The following is a 20,220-nucleotide window of genomic DNA, read 5'->3' as shown; positions in this document are numbered from 1 at the left end:
TGACTGAGATCACAGCTAGATGACTGAGATCACAGCCAGATGACTGAGATCACAGCTAGATGACTGAGGTGACTGAGATCACAACAAGATGACTGAGGTGACTGAGATCACAGCCAGATGACTGAGATCACAGCTAGATGACTGAGATGACTGAGATCACAACAAGGTGACTGAGATGACTGAGATCACAGCTAGATGACTGAGGTGACTGAGATGACTGATGTTCTTACACATGTCATTTATACTTTGTTAGGCATGGAAGCTATTAATAATGTTCTACATCAAACATTTTTAGTTGTGTCTTATGTCAAAGTAATTAAGTTATTAATTAAATGTAACTATGGCATCCATTCTTTGTATTTTTTAGTTCACCTCAAAAATTCAGAGTTTCGGAGCTACTCTTATTTCAGTCCAGTTGACTAAGCAGTAAGTTGTGTTGAATAATTACAATAACAGATTTGTGTTTCTTCAATATAACATGTGTAAAAAGTTTCTATAATAACTACATATTTTGTTCAAATTATAAATGAAGGAATTTTTGTACAGGTTTAATTAGTTACTCACTTTGTAACTGCTATTTTTTAAGGGTAAAATTATGTTGCAAAAATAATTTAATTCTGCTTTTATGAGTCATTCAAAAAGGTGTCTTTTGTTTTAAATGATATATTTACCCACTCTCCATCATCACACATTATTGCAGAAAGTTAGACAAATGTTAATCTCATACTGTATCCAGTCCCCACCCCTTATTTAAAAAATTTCATTTGTTTTTATAAGCAATTTAGGGTGCTTTTGCTATATAATAGACATGAAAAGCTGGTTTCAAATGGTTCCAAATTTTCGTTGCCAGAAAGCTAATTCTTCAACCAAAATTGAATATTTTATAACATTTGTGTAATAAGTACAAAATTATTTCTGGTTTCATCAAGGTTAGAAATAGGCAAAGATATAATTACTAATAATAATATAGTAGTAATTTAGAAAACACTTTCATTTTTAATTTGGATCATAGAGTCAGGGTTTTGTGGTGGTTGGGGATGTAATATTATTTAATATAAATACATTACTACGCTATACACCATTGAACACTATTGTGTATTTTTATCATAAAGAACAATTGTTCTGACTTATTGTTTTACTCTCCTTGGCCATTTTGATAGACTTCAAGGAGAGGTTGAGGGCAGTTTTTGAAAATATATGAATTGATAAAATAATTCTAAATGGCTTTTCAACTGCTTATATTTGATACAAAAATATAAAAATGATTCTAATCGATGGTTAATTTTTTAATTTACTATCATTTTATCACTTACCATATTTTTAAAAAGATTTTTTATAAAAATTTAGTATGATTACATAGATCTAGAATCTAGACATTTCCTACCTATTGTTTCCATTTGTACACCAAATTTTAGGGAATCCACGAGCATTTTGCGCACCGGATTTTAGGAAATCCCAAATCACTGTGTTTACCAATATTTTACAAAAATCTGGATTGATGATAGATGTATTGATCAAGTATATCAATTATTTAAAAAGTATTTTTAAAATAAAAAAAAAAACTGTTCAAGTTCAATTTAAAACATACCTTGTTTTCAATACAACTGTGTGATGTCACACATTCTTAATCCTCTTCCCCCCCCCCATCACATATCAACCCAGCTATCCACCCCTCTTCCCCCCCCCCCCCCACACACACACTTTGCCTAGGAGTGTGACTTATATGGATGACATTGCTGTTTAGAAGTATATGTGTAATGTAAATGAATGAAAAGATTTGTATAAAATTAAGATGCTAAGACAAGAGAGAAATGTTTCAGAGAAAATTGTGTGAAGGCTACCATCAGATGGTCAGGTCCCAACTCTGCTGCACCCAAGGCAATGATCACAAATATTTTCATTCAGGAAAAACTTGTCACAGTTTCTACTAGTCCATGTTCTTCACCATGTAAGTCATTAGTGATTTTTGTAATGCTACAAATTCTTGCTTCAGATAACTAGTAATAAAACTACTGGGAGCCTATTTAGGATTAGGGTTACTTACTTCTGATTACTTGATACTAGCAATAAAATATTGTGTTGGCCAGTATTGATTCAAATATAGAGATACTGCTATAGGCTTATTGATCATTTGTTGTTTTCTTTTATAAGAATAGGGCTAGTAAAATTTAATTCAAATTCAAGGGAATAACGGTTGAAAATTGCAGTTGCCAGAGTGCTTATAATTCAACCAGAATTTAATATTTTATAAAAATGAATGAAATAGGTACACAATGACTTCCTGTTTTATCAAGGCTAGAAATAAACAAGTATAGTTATTAATAATATAACATCTGAGCAAAATAGTCTTAAAATAGTGAGACCATTAAAATAGAAAGATATGCAAATGAATTTTGAACATCTTGAATTGAGCTGAAAAAGTTCATCATTTTCCATTTTGTTTATCTTTTGTCACCCTGTATGCTATATTTATCATATTAAACAATTGTTTTACATACCCTGGCCACTCTGGCTGACTCAATTACAGGATAATTTTTTTTTTAATATTTGAATTGATAAAATTTAAAACAAATCTAGAATAATTTTTAATGGCTTATCCTCAATACAAAAATATTAAAATAAGTGTAACCAATGTTTCCCAAACAGCTTAAATTTAAAAAAATGAAATCATGATTTTGAGAATGATTATATAGATTTTGACAGACTTTTCAAGGAAATTATGGCGTAGAGCAAGGTTTAGGGTAAGCTAAACTAGTGGTCTAGAATTTCAAGCCTGAAGGATCACCTGAACCAGGGGTGGGCAAAGTGCGGTGTGGGCCACATGCGGCCAGACACCGAGTTTTTTGTGGCCTGCCAGACATTCAGAGAACCCTGCCTTGTACTGAGATTTGCTTCTTGTCCGCGACCGAAAGTTCATCTTACAACTTCAGTTGTAAAAAAATTGTAAAAAAGTGTGATAGGGTGCACTTGTCTCGCTTAACTCATTGTATAATTAAATCTGCTAGCAGCTAGAAATCTAGATATGACATTAGCACCATAAATAAATTTAATAAAACTACCGCTTTTGTTTGAGTCTTATTTATTGATTTTTATTATACCATTTATAATTTTTCTGAAAAGAAATGTAATGTTAACTAAAGAATACAATAATTTTAAATGGTGTGACCCTCGGCTAAAATCCGCTACCACAAAGTGGCCCTCAAGCCGAAGCCCACCCCTAACCTAAACCTTCAGAACTATTTTACTGCTATTTATTTTGCATGTCAGTATCACTGCTACAATTCAGTCTTTATGTGGATGGTTTGGAGTGGAATCAGGACTTTCAAGTGAACAACTCTAATGCTTACAATAATATTAGATCTACCATACTGGAAGTATTTCAAGAACTTGCTGGAAGCATACACACATTATTAATTTCGCAAAAGTAAGTTGAAAACTTAGAAACATACAGACTAAAGTAAGTTTTGAGTGGGGGTGGGGTGTGGGGGGGGGGGGGGGGGGGGGATAAATAACTTGAACATCAATTTTGAATTTTAAAAAAATGTTTGAAGTAGAAATACAAAGGTAGCTATAGCCTACAAAGGTAACAATACAAAGGTAACAATACTAAATTAAATTTAGCATAGGTAGTCAAACCAGTTCTCCAAAATGAAATAGAGTCAAATAAATCATATAATTGTCAGTGATTTGCCTTAACATTTTTGTCACTATGCACAGCGCTATACATCACATTTTTGGTGATGGGCCTGAGGCCTTAGAAATTATTTTTGTTTGCTGAAATTGAATGTCCATATCCTACATACAGAGAAAACTGCACTGTGCTGTTTATTGAATGGACCGCTGCTTCACCTGTGCAGTTTTTGAATGTAATGGACAGAATCAAAACTAAAGGAATAACTTTGAATGGAGAATTATTTCAAGTCAATACATCTCCATGTAAACCAGGTAATAATTTGCTTATGCAGTATGTATGTCAGAATAAGCATTAGCTCATTTACTAAGGCCAGGGGTAGAGTTGGAGTGAGGGCTAAGGTTAGTCTAGCATCACTAGCAAAAAAGATTAAAGATTAACCCTTGTTATGTTTTATATTTAACTTTAATCCACTGGTCAAATATTGTAGGTATGTGCTTGTAGTTAGGTGATTGTAGGGATTGCTGAAATTTGATTGTCGTGACATGCTTGAGTCATTATTGCATTGTCATAGTAGTTATATGATTGTATAATGTGTTTTTGTGATATGATTATAATTATAGTCATGTAGGCCTAATTAAAAGGGTGAGATTGTAGTGGTTGTTGTTATGTCATTGCAATGATTATAGTGGTGTGATTATAATTGTGTGATTGTAGTAATGTGATTTATGTGGTGTTATTGTATTGATGGGATTTTGGTGATGTGATTGTAGCTCTGTGATTGCAGTGATTGTTGTGATTGGATCATAATAAATGTAGTGATGATTGTTGTGTTGTCATTATAATGATGTAAGTTTAGTGATTGTTGTGATGATGCAATTGTAATAATTGTAGTGCTTTGATTGTAGTGCTGTGAATGTAGTAACGCTCTAGTTATAAGCTGATCCCTTTAATGAACAAAATTTATTTATTTAAAATCATAACATTAAAGCTAATTACCATTTTTAAAAATTCAGTTTTCTCCATCACCAGATGAGAAACTATTGCTTGAGTTTCAAATGTTTGTCAAGCTGCTGCCTTGGAGTGAGCAGTTGAAGAACTTGACATCTCCACAGTTTGCTCAAATCAAAGATCTAGTGGAAAAAACATTTGCAGCATTGGGAGGGACATGCATCCAATTAGTCTTAGCACCCAAGTATGCAGGCATTACACATACGACATTACACATATGACATTACACATGACATTTGTCATATGACATTATGCTTAACACATATGACATTACTCATATAACACATGAAATCACTCATATAACATAACACCTGACACATATGACATTACTCATTACTTTAAAGCTATCATCTTTATTGAAATCTCTTCAAAGCCATCAAACAATTGAAATTTCTTTAAAGCTATCATTTTTTTATTGGAATCTCTTTAAAACTATCATTTTATATTGAAATCTCTTTAAAACTATAATTTTTTAAAATTGAAATCTATTTAAAGCTATCAAAAAGCTTTTCAAAATTTACAGAGGAAAATGTTTTTATCAATAATAAAAACTATACATTTTTACAATGAAATTAATAACAGTTAAATGCTTTATTAATATAATGTTCATACAAATTTACGTTATTAAATAAAAGTAGCCAGGTGATTGTTGTAATGTACACATACACGAGCATATAAATATAGAGTGTTATATGTAAAAAGTAGTCCCAGTATCATGTAGGCCAACTGGCATTACATTACTAAAATGGTTAATGTGTTATTTCATATATTTTTTATCTTAAGAGCTGAGTGTGTAATGCTGTTTATTCAGTGGGAGACAACTATAAACAATACAGAATTGTTTTTGGGATTAATGGAAAACATTAAAAAATCTGGAGTTACTTTTATGGGGAAGAAATTTGATGTCAGCACAAAAGAGTGTGAAATTAGTGTACTTGAAGGTAAATACTTTTCTCTTGATGTATGTCTATGTGTGTGTGTGTATGTTTGTGGGTGTGTGGGGAATGGATCTTATTTATGAATAAGGAACAGATTTATTATTTTTTTTCTAAAATTAACATAAGCCTTTTCAAATGGATTAGGGCTAGGGTTAGATGGATTAGATGGATTAGATGGATTAGATGGATTAGATGGTAACCTTTGAGACTGGAGGGGCTCTTATTTAGACAGGAGCGTCACATGGGGGGGTGGTGGTATGATAGACTGCACTTAGGGACACAAGTTTAGAGGTGACAAATCATCTGGTGGCAGAGGCATAGCTGGGAAGGGGGGGGGGGGCGCCTATATGAGTATAATAAAATTTAAAAGCTCATTTTAAGTTATATGTTTTAGTTGATAAGCTTTGTCACTTATAAGATAAACCAATTGTATTAAAGTGTATTGTACGATTGTGTAACATTAAAAAAAGAGTTAATGACATTAAAACTTCTCACAGCAATACATTATGGGTGATTTTATTTAAAATGCCTTTTGCACAACAACCCACGTAGTTCTACAATTTGGTGTTATTATGACCCCAACAACCAATATAGTTCTAGAATTTGGTGTTATTATGACCCCAACAACCCATATAGTTCTAGAATTTGGTGTTATTATGACCCCAACAACCTATATAGTTCTAGAATTTGGTGTTATTATGACCCCAACAACCTATATAGTTCTAGAATTTGGTGTTATTATGACCCCAACAACCTATATAGTTCTAGAATTTGGTGTTATTATGACCCCAACAACCTATATAGTTCTAGAATTTGGTGTTATTATGACCCCAACAACCTATATAGTTCTAGAATTTGGTGTTATTATGACCCCAACAACCTATATAGTTCTAGAATTTGGTGTTATTATGACCCCAACAACCCATATAGTTCTAGAATTTGACAAGAGTTTGTAAAAATAATTTTTTTTAAAAAGGGCATAATGACCAGGTCAAAACTTTCCTCTATTTCCTCACATATGACCCACATATGACCCACATATGACCCACATATGACCCACCTATGACTCACATGACTCACATATGACTCACATATGACTCACATATGACTCACATATGACTCACATATGACTCACATATGACTCACATATGACTCACATATGACTCACATATGACTCACATATGACTCACATATGACTCACATATGACTCACATATGACTCACATATGACTCACATATGACTCACCTATGACTCACATATGACCCACCTATGACCCACATATGACCCACCTATGACTCACATGACTCACATATGACTCACATATGACTCACATATGACTCACATATGACTCACATATGACTCACATATGACTCACCTATGACTCACATATGACTCACATATGACTCACATATGACTCACATATGACTCACCTATGACTCACATATGACTCACATATGACTCACATATGACTCACCTATGACTCACATATGACTCACATATGACTCACATATGACTCACATATGACCCACCTATGACCCACATATGACTCACATATGACTCACATATGACTCACATATGACTCACATATGACTCACATATGACTCACATATGACTCACATATGACTCACATATGACTCACATATGACCCACATATGACTCACATATGACTCACATATGACTCACATATGACTCACATATGACCCACCTATGACTCACCTATGACTCACCTATGACTCACATATGACTCACATATGACTCACATATGACTCACATATGACTCACATATGACTCACATATGACCCACATATGACTCACATATGACTCACATATGACTCACCTATGACTCACCTATGACTCACATATGACTCACATATGACCCATATATGACCCACCTATGACTCACATATGACCCATATATGACCCACCTATGACTCACATATGACCCACAAGTGACCCTCATATGACCCACATTTTTTTCTGATTTAACCTCCTGTATTTATGCTGAACTCTAATCATGATAATCGTTACAATTACATAACATTACAGTTTGATTTATGACATCAATTGTCAATTATCTCATAAACATAACTATGAAATAGCAAAATCAAATGTATGTTGTAAGCCAGCATGAAATGATGGTATGTAGTCTATAATATGAAATGAATGTATCAGATATTGTATGTAGTCTATAATATGAAATGAATGTATCAGATATTGTATGTAGTCTATAATATGAAATGATGGTAGGCCTATCAGATATTGTATGTAGTCTATAATGTGAAATAATAGTATCAGATATTGTATGTAGTCTATAATATGAAATAATGGTATTAGAAATTGTATGTAGTCTATAATATGAAATGAATGTATCAGATATTGTATGTAGTCTATAATATGAAATAATGGTATCAGATATTGTATGTAGTCTATAATATGAAATAATGGTAGACCTATCAGATATTGTATGTAGTCTATAATATGAAATGAATGTATCAGATATTGTATGTAGTCTATAATATGAAATAATGGTATCAGATATTGTATGTAGTCTATAATATGAAATGAATGTATCAGATATTGTATGTAGTCTATAATATGAAATAATGGTATCAGATATTGTATGTAGTCTATAATATGAAATGAATGTATCAGATATTGTATGTAGTCTATAATATGAAATAATGGTATCAGATATTGTATGTAGTCTATAATATGAAATGATGGTAGGCCTATCAGATATTGTATGTAGTCTATAATATGAAATAATGGTATCAGATATTGTATGTAGTCTATAATATGAAATAATGGTATTAGATATTGTATGTAGTCTATAATATGAAATGAATGTATCAGATATTGTATGTAGTCTATAATATGAAATAATGGTATTAGATATTGTATGTAGTCTATAATATGAAATGAATGTATCAGATATTGTATGTAGTCTATAATATGAAATAATGGTATCAGATATTGTATGTAGTCTATAATATGAAATGATGGTAGACCTATCAGATATTGTATGTAGTCTATAATATGAAATGAATGTATCAGATATTGTATGTAGTCTATAATATGAAATGATGGTATCAGATATTGTATGTAGTCTATAATATGAAATGATGGTATCAGATATTGTATGTAGTCTATAATATGAAATGAATGTATCAGATATTGTATGTAGTCTATAATATGAAATGATGGTATCAGATATTGTATGTAGTCTATAATATGAAATGATGGTATCAGATATTGTACGTAGTCTATAATATGAAATGAATGTATCAGATATTGTATGTAGTCTATAATATGAAATAATGGTATCAGATATTGTATGTAGTCTATAATATGAAATGAATGTATCAGATATTGTATGTAGTCTATAATATGAAATGATGGTATCAGATATTGTATGTAGTCTATAATATGAAATGAATGTATCAGATATTGTATGCAGTCTATAATATGAAATGATGGTATCAGATATTGTATGTAGTCTATAATATGAAATGAATGTATCAGATATTGTATGTAGTCTATAATATGAAATGAATGTATCAGATATTGTATGTAGTCTATAATATGAAATAATGGTATCAGATATTGTATGTAGTCTATAATATGAAATGATGGTAGGCCTATCAGATATTGTATGTAGTCTATAATATGAAATAATGGTATCAGATATTGTATGTAGTCTATAATATGAAACGAATGTATCAGATATTGTATGTAGTCTATAATATGAAATAATGGTATCAGATATTGTATGTAGTCTATAATATGAAATAATGGTATCAGATATTGTATGTAGTCTATAATATGAAATGATGGTATCAGATATTGTATGTAGTCTATAATATGAAATGATGGTAGGCCTATCAGATATTGTATGTAGTCTATAATATGAAATGAATGTATCAGATATTGCATGTAGTCAGGGGCGGAACTACAGTGCCGCCAGACCCCGCAATGCGGGGGGGCCCAGGCCGTTTAGGGGCCCACAGCCGACCATGATCAATTTTTTTTATAGTTAAGAATAATTTTCTTGTAAAAAAACAAACAGATCTACTACAGTTGTGATGTACTACAGTAGCTAACACACACTGTATCTTAAAGTTGTAGTGTGTAAGATAGGCAACCGTTCAAACCGCTTCCATGACTTATTTCCCTTTTTTGAATAGTCAAATACGTGTGTTCTTAAGAAACTTTAAATAAATTTGCACTAAACAAATTAGAAAGCAATTACATCTCTTAATTATTATTTTTTTAAATACGTAATAAAGAATGAAATAGTAAAAAAGGAAATGTATTAAAAACTAATAATATAAATACAAAAAAAACTTTAAATAAACATAAGGGGAGAAACCATTACACATACAAAGCTTTCTTGCTTCATATTCTTTTGACCGACTTGCTAATCGGAAACATGTCAAACACTAAAACAAAGAATTTCAAAACAGATTAATAGCACTTACACTTGATGTGTAGTTGCTGTATTATGATTTAATTAAAATAAAAACTAAAAATTTTTAATTTTTCAAATTTCGAACAAGCCCGAATTGAGTATTCTATGGTCGTATTTTGGTATATATATATATATATATATATATATATATATATATATATATATATATATATATATATATATATATATATATATATATATGGGGCCCAAAAATTTTTTTGCGGGGTGGCCCAATTTTTCTAGTTCCGCCACTGCATGTAGTCTATAATATAAAATGATGGTAGGCCTATCAGATATTGTATGTAGTCTATAATATGAAATGAATGTATCAGATATTGTATGTAGTCTATAATATGAAATAATGGTATCAGATATTGTATGTAGTCTATAATATGAAATAATGGTATCAGATATTGTATGTAGTCTATAATATGAAATGATGGTAGACCTATCAGATATTGTATGTAGTCTATAATATGAAATGATGGTATCATATATTGTATGTAGTCTATAATATGAAATGATGGTAGGCCTATCAGATATTGTATGTAGTCTATAATATGAAATGAATGTATCAGATATTGTATGTAGTCTATAATATGAAATGAATGTATCAGATATTGTATGTAGTCTATAATATGAAATGATGGTATCAGATATTGTATGTAGTCTATAATATGAAATAATGGTATCAGATATTGTATGTAGTCTATAATATGAAATAATTATATCAGATATTGTATGTAGTCTATAATATGAAACGAATGTATCAGATATTGTATGTAGTCTATAATATGAAATGATGGTAGGCCTATCAGATATTGTATGTAGTCTATAATATGATGGTTGTATTGATCTCTCCCTATTTTGTTTACACCTCATAGATGATGTCCAAATTTTGCAAGCAAATTTTGTTGTCAACATGTCTTACATTGAAGAGCTACAATCTCAGAAATCTTATCTAGAATTAGAGGTAACCCTAGTCTTCTATCTACTTGCCTCTAGAATTAGAGCGACCTAGTCTTCTATCTACTTGCCTCTAGAATTAGAGCGACCTAGTCTTCTATCTACTTGCCTCTAGAATTAGAGCGACCTAGTCTTCTATATACTTGCCTTGTGTGTGTTGTCCTGTTATTGTAAGTGTTAGGGTTGGGTTTAAACAAACTGCTGTAAGTTAGGATTTGTGTTTGTGAGTTTGTAACATGTAATTAATTGTGCTTTTGTGATTTTTTTTTTTACTAAGAAAACAAAACAGACAAAAAAAAACCTAAAATAACATGATTGATAAACCGATCAAATTTTCTAATACAAATCAGCCTATAGAGCTAAGTGATATCAATGATGTGAAGATTTTTCTTTTAGGTAATGTAGAATTCACCTTAAAACTGTAGGATTAAATGCAGTGGCTGAACTAGAAAAAATGGGCCACCTGCATAAAAAAAAATGTTGGGCCCCTATATATATATATATATATATATATATATATATATATATATATATATATATATATATATATAACACAAAATACAAACAAACAATACTCATTTTCGAGCCTGATCAGGTTTTGAAAAAAAATTATTTGCTTTTTTTTTCATATTAAACAAATTACAACAACGAATGTGTGTGAGTGCATTAGTCTGTTTTGAAAATCTCCATTTTATTTTATATCAGCCGTAACGCATAGTTAGCGCGAACCTGTCAAAAGTATATACACATGAAAGCTTTGTATTTGTAATGGTTTCTTGTGTTATGTTTATTTTTATGTTTTTTTGTATTTATAATATTAATTTTAACACATTTTCATTTTTATACAATGGCATTCTTTAGTATGTATTTTAAGAAAACTAATAATTAAGAGATGTAATTGCTTATTAATTTGTTTAGTACAAATCTTTTAAAAGTAGCTTACGGTCATTCTTTCTTGACTATTTAAAAAGGGAAATAAGTCATGGAAGTGGTTTGATTAAAAATTTACCTCTTTCACATTACAGCTCATCTATGCATGTATATTTTTTTATTTAACGCAACAGCTTGTATTAGCCAGATACGGAACTAGAAAAATGAAGCCTATTGTAAAATACTGAAGGGAGATAATTCAAATTATATGCGCTTACTATCACATTTTTTGTATAACAAAAAGAAGTAAACGTACATAAAACCGAAGTTATTGTTATTGTATTAATTTGAATTATTATAGTATAGAATAGTAGTTCTACCAATACAACAAGCGTACATATTACTTAGTAAAACCACAATGAATTGTGGGTCCCTAACCAATTAATTATGGTCGGCTGTGGACCCCCATATGGCCAGGGCCCCCCCCCCCCCTCCGCAATGCATATGCGGGGTCTGGCGGCACTGTAGTTCTGCCCCTGATTAAATGACTACATGAAAGTTTCGCCATTGTAAAGAAAAATTTTCATCTGATTAAGCATTTAAAAAAAAATTAGACATTGCTGTTGATAATAATATTATTAATATAAGCATTTAAAAAGTAAATATTTATTGCTTTTGGTAATAAAATTTAATGAATCTTTGATGAATCTTTTCATGTATGAAAGCTTTGTCTCCTCAGATGAGCCAATTCTTGCTGAGCTACAACATGCCTGGTTTCAAGTCGGCATCCATCATCTCTATTTCATCATATGACAGCAGCCAGTTCAGAGGGAAACGTCAAATGTATGTGGCAGTTTTAATCAATGGCAACATGACATCTGTCCACATAATTGACATGACATTTTGAGGTCTCAAATGACTGATATCAGTTGATGTTAATTTACTGACCATAGTTAAAAACAAAATTTCTTATAGAAGTTAACATTTTTGTTGACAGCAAAACAAGCACTCTATTTGTCTTGGAGTTACTCTTTAACTCCAGTCTCTCAGTGGAATCTATTAATATGGCTGCAATACAAATAAAGGCAAAACCTCTTCTCTTGGGTGGACTTCACATTCAGATTCTCAACATTAGTTTTGGTGATGCAGGTATTGTGTGGAACATGTGGTTGGTGTGTGGAACATGTGGTTAGTGTGTGGAACAGGTGGTTGGTGTGTGGAACAGGTGGTTGGTGTGTGGAACATGTGGTTGGTGTGTGGAACATGTGGTTAGTGTGTGGAACATGTGGGTGGTGTGTGGTTGTTGCGTGAAACATGTGGTTGGTGTGTGGTTGGTGTGTGGTTGGTGTGTGGAACATGTGGGTGGTGTGTGGTTGATTTGTGGAACATGTGGTTGTTGTGTGGAACATATGGTTGTTGGGTGGAACATATGGGTGGTGTATGGAACGTGTTGCTGGTGTGTGGTTGGTGTGTGGAAATTGGGGTTGATGTGTGGAACATGTGGTTGGTGTGTGGAACATGTGGTTGTTGTGTGGAACATGTGGTTGGTGTGTGGAACATGTGGTTGGTGTGTGGAACATGTGGTTAGTGTGTGGAACAAGCATTTTGTTTGTGGTTGGTGTGTAAAAAATGTGGTTTGTGTTTGAGTTTTCATTTGAGTGAGTAGCTGTGAATGATCTAGAGAGTACATATTGAATGAACTTAGCCAAATAAATAAATGATTTGGTGTCTGCTGTTTCAGCTGGCTGCCCTGCCTGCTCTGCTGGCTCCTTGTGCCTGTCAGACAAATATGGGCTTAAATTCTGTGCTTGTTCTGACAATAGATCTGGACCTACATGTTCAGTTCAAAGTGAGTAACTGCTAAATAGGAACTTTAACAGTTAAATATAACTATAAACATTACAAGGATTAATCAAATTCTTGTATTTTGTAGACTGTGTCAAGAATAAGCTTTGTATTTTGTAGACTGTGTCAAGAGTAAGCTTTGTATTTTGTAGACTGTGTCAAGAATAAGCTTTGTATTTTGTAGACTGTGTCAAGAATAAGCCTTGCCTGAATTCAGGAACCTGCAGTTTCTCCTACTTAAAGCAAGAGCCTCAGTGTCACTGCCAAGCTGGTTATACAGGAACAAATTGTGAAGGTATACTTTTATCTACTTTAATTTTTTATATAGGAATAAATTTTGAAGGTATACTTTTATCTACTTTAATTTTTTATATAGGAACAAATTGGGAAGGTATACTTTTATCTACTTTAATTAGCGCAATTTCCATTCTGGAGAATTGCGTTTATTAACTCGTCATTTCTGGGAATGTATGGATGGTTGAATGTATGGATGTATGAATGTGTGTCCGGGCTTTAAGTCGTATCTCCTCCTCAACGAAGCAATATCGATGACTAGTTACAAAAGCAATTATGTTAAGCAAGTTACGAGGATGAACATAGGCCATAAAAATTCAGGGTTTCTTTCATGGATTTCCCGAAAAAGCCAAAAAACCTCGAAAAAATGCAGTTTTTGGCCCATATCTCGGCAACCAGACCACTTAGCGACTTGAAACATGTACCAATAGATTTCTGCCTTAATTTAGAACAATATTGCCGAAGAAAGTTTTCAAAAATATCCTTTCGTTCGGTCACAAAAAAATTTTTGAATTAATTAAAATTTTGACCGAATTAGTAGGCATTTTTTCCAACCACACCACACGCGTCATCACGTTCAATAGCTGCGCCATCGCGTTCCATGGCTGCGCCATCATGTTCAGTAGGCGCGCAATGGTTTTTAGTCATGTACCTCTATTGTAAATAAAACATGTAAAATACTGAAAAAAAATTAATAAAAAACGTTTTAATAACTAACCAATGGTTTTACTAGCCCTGCTCTTGATTTACGCTACGACAGAGCTATTTTTAGATAACATAAGGAAATTGCGCTAAAATTGTCACTAGACTTTTTAATTACCTTGTTTTTTATATAGGAATAAATTGTGAAGGTATACTTTTATCTACTTTAATTTTTTATATAGGAACAAATTGGGAAGGTATACTTTTATCTACTTTAATTTTTTATATAGGAATAAATTGTGAAGGTATACTTTTATCTACTTTAAATTTTTATATAGGAACAAATTGTGAAGGCATACTTTTATCTACTTTAATTTTTTATATAGGAATAAATTGTGAAGGTATACTTTTATCTACTTTAATTTTTTATATAGGAACAAATTGTGAAGGTATACTTTTATCTACTTTTAATTTTTTATATAGGAACAAATTGTGAAGGTATACTTTTATCTACTTTTAATTTTTTATATAGGAACAAATTGTGAAGTTATACTTTTATCTGCTTTAATTTTTTATATAGGAATAAATTGTGAAGGTATACTTTTATCTACTTTAATTTTTTATATAGGAACAAATTGTGAAGGTATACTTTTATCTACGTTAATTTTTTATATAGGAATAAATTGTGAAGGTATACTTTTATCTACTTTTAATTTTTTATATAGGAACAAATTGTGAAGGTATACTTTTATCTACTTTCAATTTTTTATATAGGAATAAATTGTGAAGGTATACTTTTATCTACATTTAATTTTTTTAATAGGAACTAATTGTGAAGGCATACTTTTATCTACTTTTAATTTTTTTATATAGGAATAAATTGTGAAGGTATACTTTTATCTACTTTTATTTTTTTTGATAGGAACAAATTGTGAAGGCATACTTTTATCTACTTTCAATTTTTTATATAGGAATAAATTGTGAAGGTATACTTTTATCTACTTTTAATTTTTTATATAGGAACAAATTGTGAAGGTATACTTTTATCTACTTTTAATTTTTTATATAGGAACAAATTGTGAAGGTATACTTTTATCTACTTTAATTTTTTATATAGGAACAAATTGTGAAGGTATACTTTTATCTACTTTTAATTTTTATATAGGAATAAATTGTGAAGATATAATTTAAGCTCTTTTATTTTGACTTTAAATATTTTTAATAAACCTTTATATTTGGAAGTTAACCTACAACTTTAGAAATGTTTTTCCCCTTTACATTTTTATTAACCAGGTGAAGCTTTTCATTTAAAAGAAATTAGAATTAAGTTTATGGAATGGGGGACATGGGGACTTTGGAACATGTTCAAATAATTGTTTCAGTTTTATTTTTTTCTTCTTTGTTTATCATTGGGTAATTATAATGGATTTGCAATTGCCCAGGAGCATTAATTTCTCAGTTCACTGGGCTATGCTGGATAATATACTAGGCCAAAGAATATCCAAACAAGAGAAATTTGACTCTCAAAAGGTTAAATGGTTACATAATAATGAAGATAAAATGTTCAAATAAATCTGAATATTAAATATTAAGGAGGGTGTAAAATAGTTACATACATCCATTTTACTGACAAATACATAATATCATTAGATTGAAGTATTGTATAGACCCTACTTCAGACAAAATGTGTGAAATAGTATAATTCCTTTAAAAACTTCCACTCCATATTTCAGTCAATTTGTGCCAATTAGTCTAAGAACTTCCACTCCATATTTCAGTTAATTTGTGCCAATTGGTCTAAGAACTTCCACTCCATATTTTCAGTCAATTTGTGCCAATTAGTCTAAGAACTTCCACTCCATATTTTCAGTTAATTTGTGCCAATTAGTCAAGGAGGGAGCCTGTCAGTCAGGGGCTTGTGTCATGGATCTCATCGACTGGAATCTTTGCAGCTGCCCCTATGGCACCAGTGGACTTTTCTGTCAGAACTCCCAGAACTCCCCTGCTGAGTTGAGCATTTGTGAGAAGAAAAGCCAGGTCATGACCTATCTGCTCTCTGTGCTGCAACAGGAAGTGGCCAATGAGAAATTTTCCGTTGAGATTAGTCAGCTGTTAGCAAAGATTGATGACAGTGCATTTATCTCAGTTCCAGCTTGCAAAAATGGTAATTTTAAATTCATTCTGCTAGTCTAAATCTAAAGACATGCACTGTTAACCCTTGTAAATAGGTTAACTAAATACATTTTAGCATCTTATTTTCATTGAAGATTTCATTTGTGTTTATTCTGTACCTTTGAGTTTATATTTTTAATAATTGCCATTTAAGGGTGGTTTTATTCGACCTGCAACTACAATAAAGTCACAGGAAAGATAGACGTATGTTATTGTGTCAATGAGAACAATACTGCACTCCTTGACTTAGATTACAACACCAGCACAAAACAATGTCAAGGTAAAACAATCTCCAGCTTTGGGTTAAGGTTATGACTGTGTGTGTATGTGTGTGTGTGAGATGGTGAATCAATCAATCTTATTGGAACATTTGCCAGTGAAAAATCAGTTTGAAATGTTTGGAACTATCCGTTTTAGTTATAAAATCCCACTTTAAAATATAGCATAATACCTGAACAGCTTCAGAAAATAAGAGGTAAATTTCAGCAACAAAATCAATCAAAGACAAATGAGGTTAGAAAATACCAAGTTAGGATGTGTTTGGTTTTTAAAGGACAAGCAAATTATAAAATTTGAAGGGTAATGGTAAAATCTTGTAAAAATGAAAAAAGTGATTTATGATTATTTCAGATTTTTGTAATTTCCACTCAGAGTATCAAAAATTTAATCCCATTTAACTTATGATCATAAAACAAATTTTCTTTGATCTAATGTTACTAAATTAAGGTTTTAGCTAATTTTTTTTATATATAAAACTTTCCTTTTTTTCAGTTTCATCAAACGCTTGTAAAAAAGTAACTTGTCTGAATAATGGACGATGTGAAAATATGGAAAATGGGAACTTCTCCTGTAAATGTCCACCCATGTTTGAAGGGACACTGTGTGAAAGTAAGTCTTCATATCAGCATATACAGGGTTGGCATAACCCTAACCCTAACCCATGATTGAAGGGACACTGTGTGAAAGTAAGTCTTCATATCAGCATATACAGGGTTGGCATAACCCTAACCCTAACCCATGATTGAAGGGACACTGTGTGAAAGTAAGTCTTCATATCAGCATATACAGGGTTGGCATAACCCTAACCCTAACCCATGTTTGAAGGGACACTGTGTGAAAGTAAGTCTTCTTATCAGCATATACAGGGTTGGCATAACCCTAACCCTAACCCATGTTTGAAGGGACACTGTGTGAAAGTAAGTCTTCTTATCAGCATATACAGGGTTGGCATAACCCTAACCCTAACCCATGTTTGAAGGGACACTGTGTGAAAGTAAGTCTTCTTATCAGCATATACAGGGTTGGCATAACCCTAACCCTAACCCATGTTTGAAGGGACACTGTGTGAAAGTAAGTCTTCTTATCAGCATATACAGGGTTGGCATAACCCTAACCCTAACCCATGATTGAAGGGACACTGTGTGAAAGTAAGTCTTCTTATCAGCATATACAGGGTTGGCATAACCCTAACCCTAACCCATGATTGAAGGGACACTGTGTGAAAGTAAGTCTTCATATCAGCATATACAGGGTTGGCATAAACTTGAAGATGAGTTTAGTTGCACCAAAGTTGACCCTACATTTGACCCTACACTTGACCCTAGACTTGACCGTATTTTGACCCTATACTTGACCCTACACTTAACCCTACACTTGACCTTGCACTTGACCCTACACTTGACCCTACATTTGACCCTACACTTGACAAGGGTCATGGACAAGGCAGATGACTGTGTGTCCCCTACACACTAACCCTCAGTGGCTAACCCCCTACACACACTACCTTCAGTTTCTGACCCCACATACACAACCGTCAATGTGTGACACCCCCACTGATGGGTTACAGACCCTAAATTGGAAGTTTAAATTTAACTAGCTTGAGAGTTCTAACCCTAACCCCACCAACCCTAACCCTACTAACTCTAACTCCACTAACCCTAACCCCACTAACCCTAACCCCACTAACCCTAACCCTACTAACCCTAACCCCACTAACTCTAATCCCACTAACCCTAATCCCACTAACCCTAACCCCACTAACCCTAATCCCACTAACCCTAACCCCACTAACCCTAACCCTACTAACCCTAACCCTACTAACCCTAATCCCACTAACCCTAACCCCACTAACCCTAACCCTACTTACCCTAACCCTACCAACCCTAACCCCACTAACCCTAACCCTAACCCCACTAACCCTAATCCCACTAACCCTAATCCCACTAACCCTAACCCCACTAACCCTAACCCTACTAACCCTAGTCCCACTAACCCTAACCCCACTAACCCTAACCCTACTTACCCTAACCCTACCAACCCTAACCCCACTAACCCTAACCCTAACCCCCCTAACCCTAACCCTAACCCTAATCCCACTAACCCTAACCCCACTAACCCTAACCCCACTAACCCTAACCCTACTTACCCTAACCCTACCAACCCTAACCCCACTAACCCTAACCCTAACCCCACTAACCCTAACCCCACTAACCCTAACCCTACTAACCCTAACCCCACTAACCCTAACCCTACTAACCCTAACCCCACTAACCCTAACCCCACCAACCCTAACCCCACTAACCCTAACCCCACTAACCTTAACCCTACTAACCCTAACCCTACTAACCCTAACCCCACCAACCCCACCCATGGTAACACAGTGGCTCAATATAAAACCATTCAAATAAAAACTATTCTACATAAAACTCCCCCAACAGAACTATTTGACATCAAAAAAAGAAAACACAATACATCCTGTTGTTAATAGATCAAAAACACTAACATTCCAAAATAAACAAAAACATGCTGTTTATAAAGACAATGAACAGTCCAGTTCTAAGCATCAACAAAATCTTGACCCTACATTGACCTGTAAGACACCAAACATTTTTTTTCAGCCCCATGTTCACCTGAGAAAAGTGAAGTTTGTCGATATCCAGAATGGTGGTGTTCAAACGAGGTACAGCTTTTTTTTATCCTTCAGACTTTAGTTTCATAAATATAGCAATGTTTTTAAAATGATCTGTCAATAATACACACATTAAAACATAACCATGATGCCATTGAATTAATTGACAGTTGAAATGTAAAGAAGGTTTAGAGAAATGTTTGCGAGTTGAGTGCAGTGGCTGCCCTGAGAAAATGAAGCTACAATGTATTGGTGAGTCTGGTTTTAAAACTTTCAAATAGGGTTGTTTTTTGTCTAAGCACTTTTTTTGCTTATATAAAAGAATTCTGTAATATTTTTAATGTTTAAAGTGTACTAGTACAGTAGTTTGGTTCACACCAGTACAGCAGGTTATATGTATAAGTAAAAAATTATGGAACAAGTTGTAGCTTAAAGTTACTTTTGCTCAATAGCCTTCTTTCTCTTTTACTTTAGG

The 20,220-nt window shown here is 32.8% G+C and overlaps 1 protein-coding gene across 4 annotated transcripts in view; it reads left to right on the top strand.

The window, feature by feature from the left end:
- Nucleotides 1-20,220, top strand: part of LOC131938024 (uncharacterized) — a 141,145-nt gene that overhangs the window by 40,797 nt on the left and 80,128 nt on the right. For all 4 annotated transcript variants that reach the window (XM_059295841.1, XM_059295839.1, XM_059295838.1 and 1 more), the window contains exons 18-33: nucleotides 368-426; nucleotides 1,821-1,948; nucleotides 3,268-3,424; nucleotides 3,806-3,945; nucleotides 4,664-4,826; nucleotides 5,426-5,583; nucleotides 10,933-11,021; nucleotides 12,624-12,727; nucleotides 12,882-13,033; nucleotides 13,626-13,733; nucleotides 13,914-14,024; nucleotides 16,536-16,829; nucleotides 16,992-17,117; nucleotides 17,609-17,725; nucleotides 19,735-19,796; nucleotides 19,916-19,997. In XM_059295841.1, coding sequence (XP_059151824.1) covers nucleotides 368-426; nucleotides 1,821-1,948; nucleotides 3,268-3,424; nucleotides 3,806-3,945; nucleotides 4,664-4,826; nucleotides 5,426-5,583; nucleotides 10,933-11,021; nucleotides 12,624-12,727; nucleotides 12,882-13,033; nucleotides 13,626-13,733; nucleotides 13,914-14,024; nucleotides 16,536-16,829; nucleotides 16,992-17,117; nucleotides 17,609-17,725; nucleotides 19,735-19,796; nucleotides 19,916-19,997 — 2,050 coding nt within the window. The remainder of the gene's footprint in view (nucleotides 1-367; nucleotides 427-1,820; nucleotides 1,949-3,267; nucleotides 3,425-3,805; nucleotides 3,946-4,663; nucleotides 4,827-5,425; nucleotides 5,584-10,932; nucleotides 11,022-12,623; nucleotides 12,728-12,881; nucleotides 13,034-13,625; nucleotides 13,734-13,913; nucleotides 14,025-16,535; nucleotides 16,830-16,991; nucleotides 17,118-17,608; nucleotides 17,726-19,734; nucleotides 19,797-19,915; nucleotides 19,998-20,220) is intronic.

Source organism: Physella acuta, unplaced genomic scaffold (genome assembly GCF_028476545.2).
Source record: "Physella acuta isolate Inbredline_101_S28 unplaced genomic scaffold, ASM2847654v3 ptg000228l, whole genome shotgun sequence".
NCBI lineage: Eukaryota > Metazoa > Mollusca > Gastropoda > Physidae > Physella > Physella acuta.
Note: the sequence above shows the minus strand (reverse complement) of the source record. Positions and strands in the feature narration are given on the sequence as shown.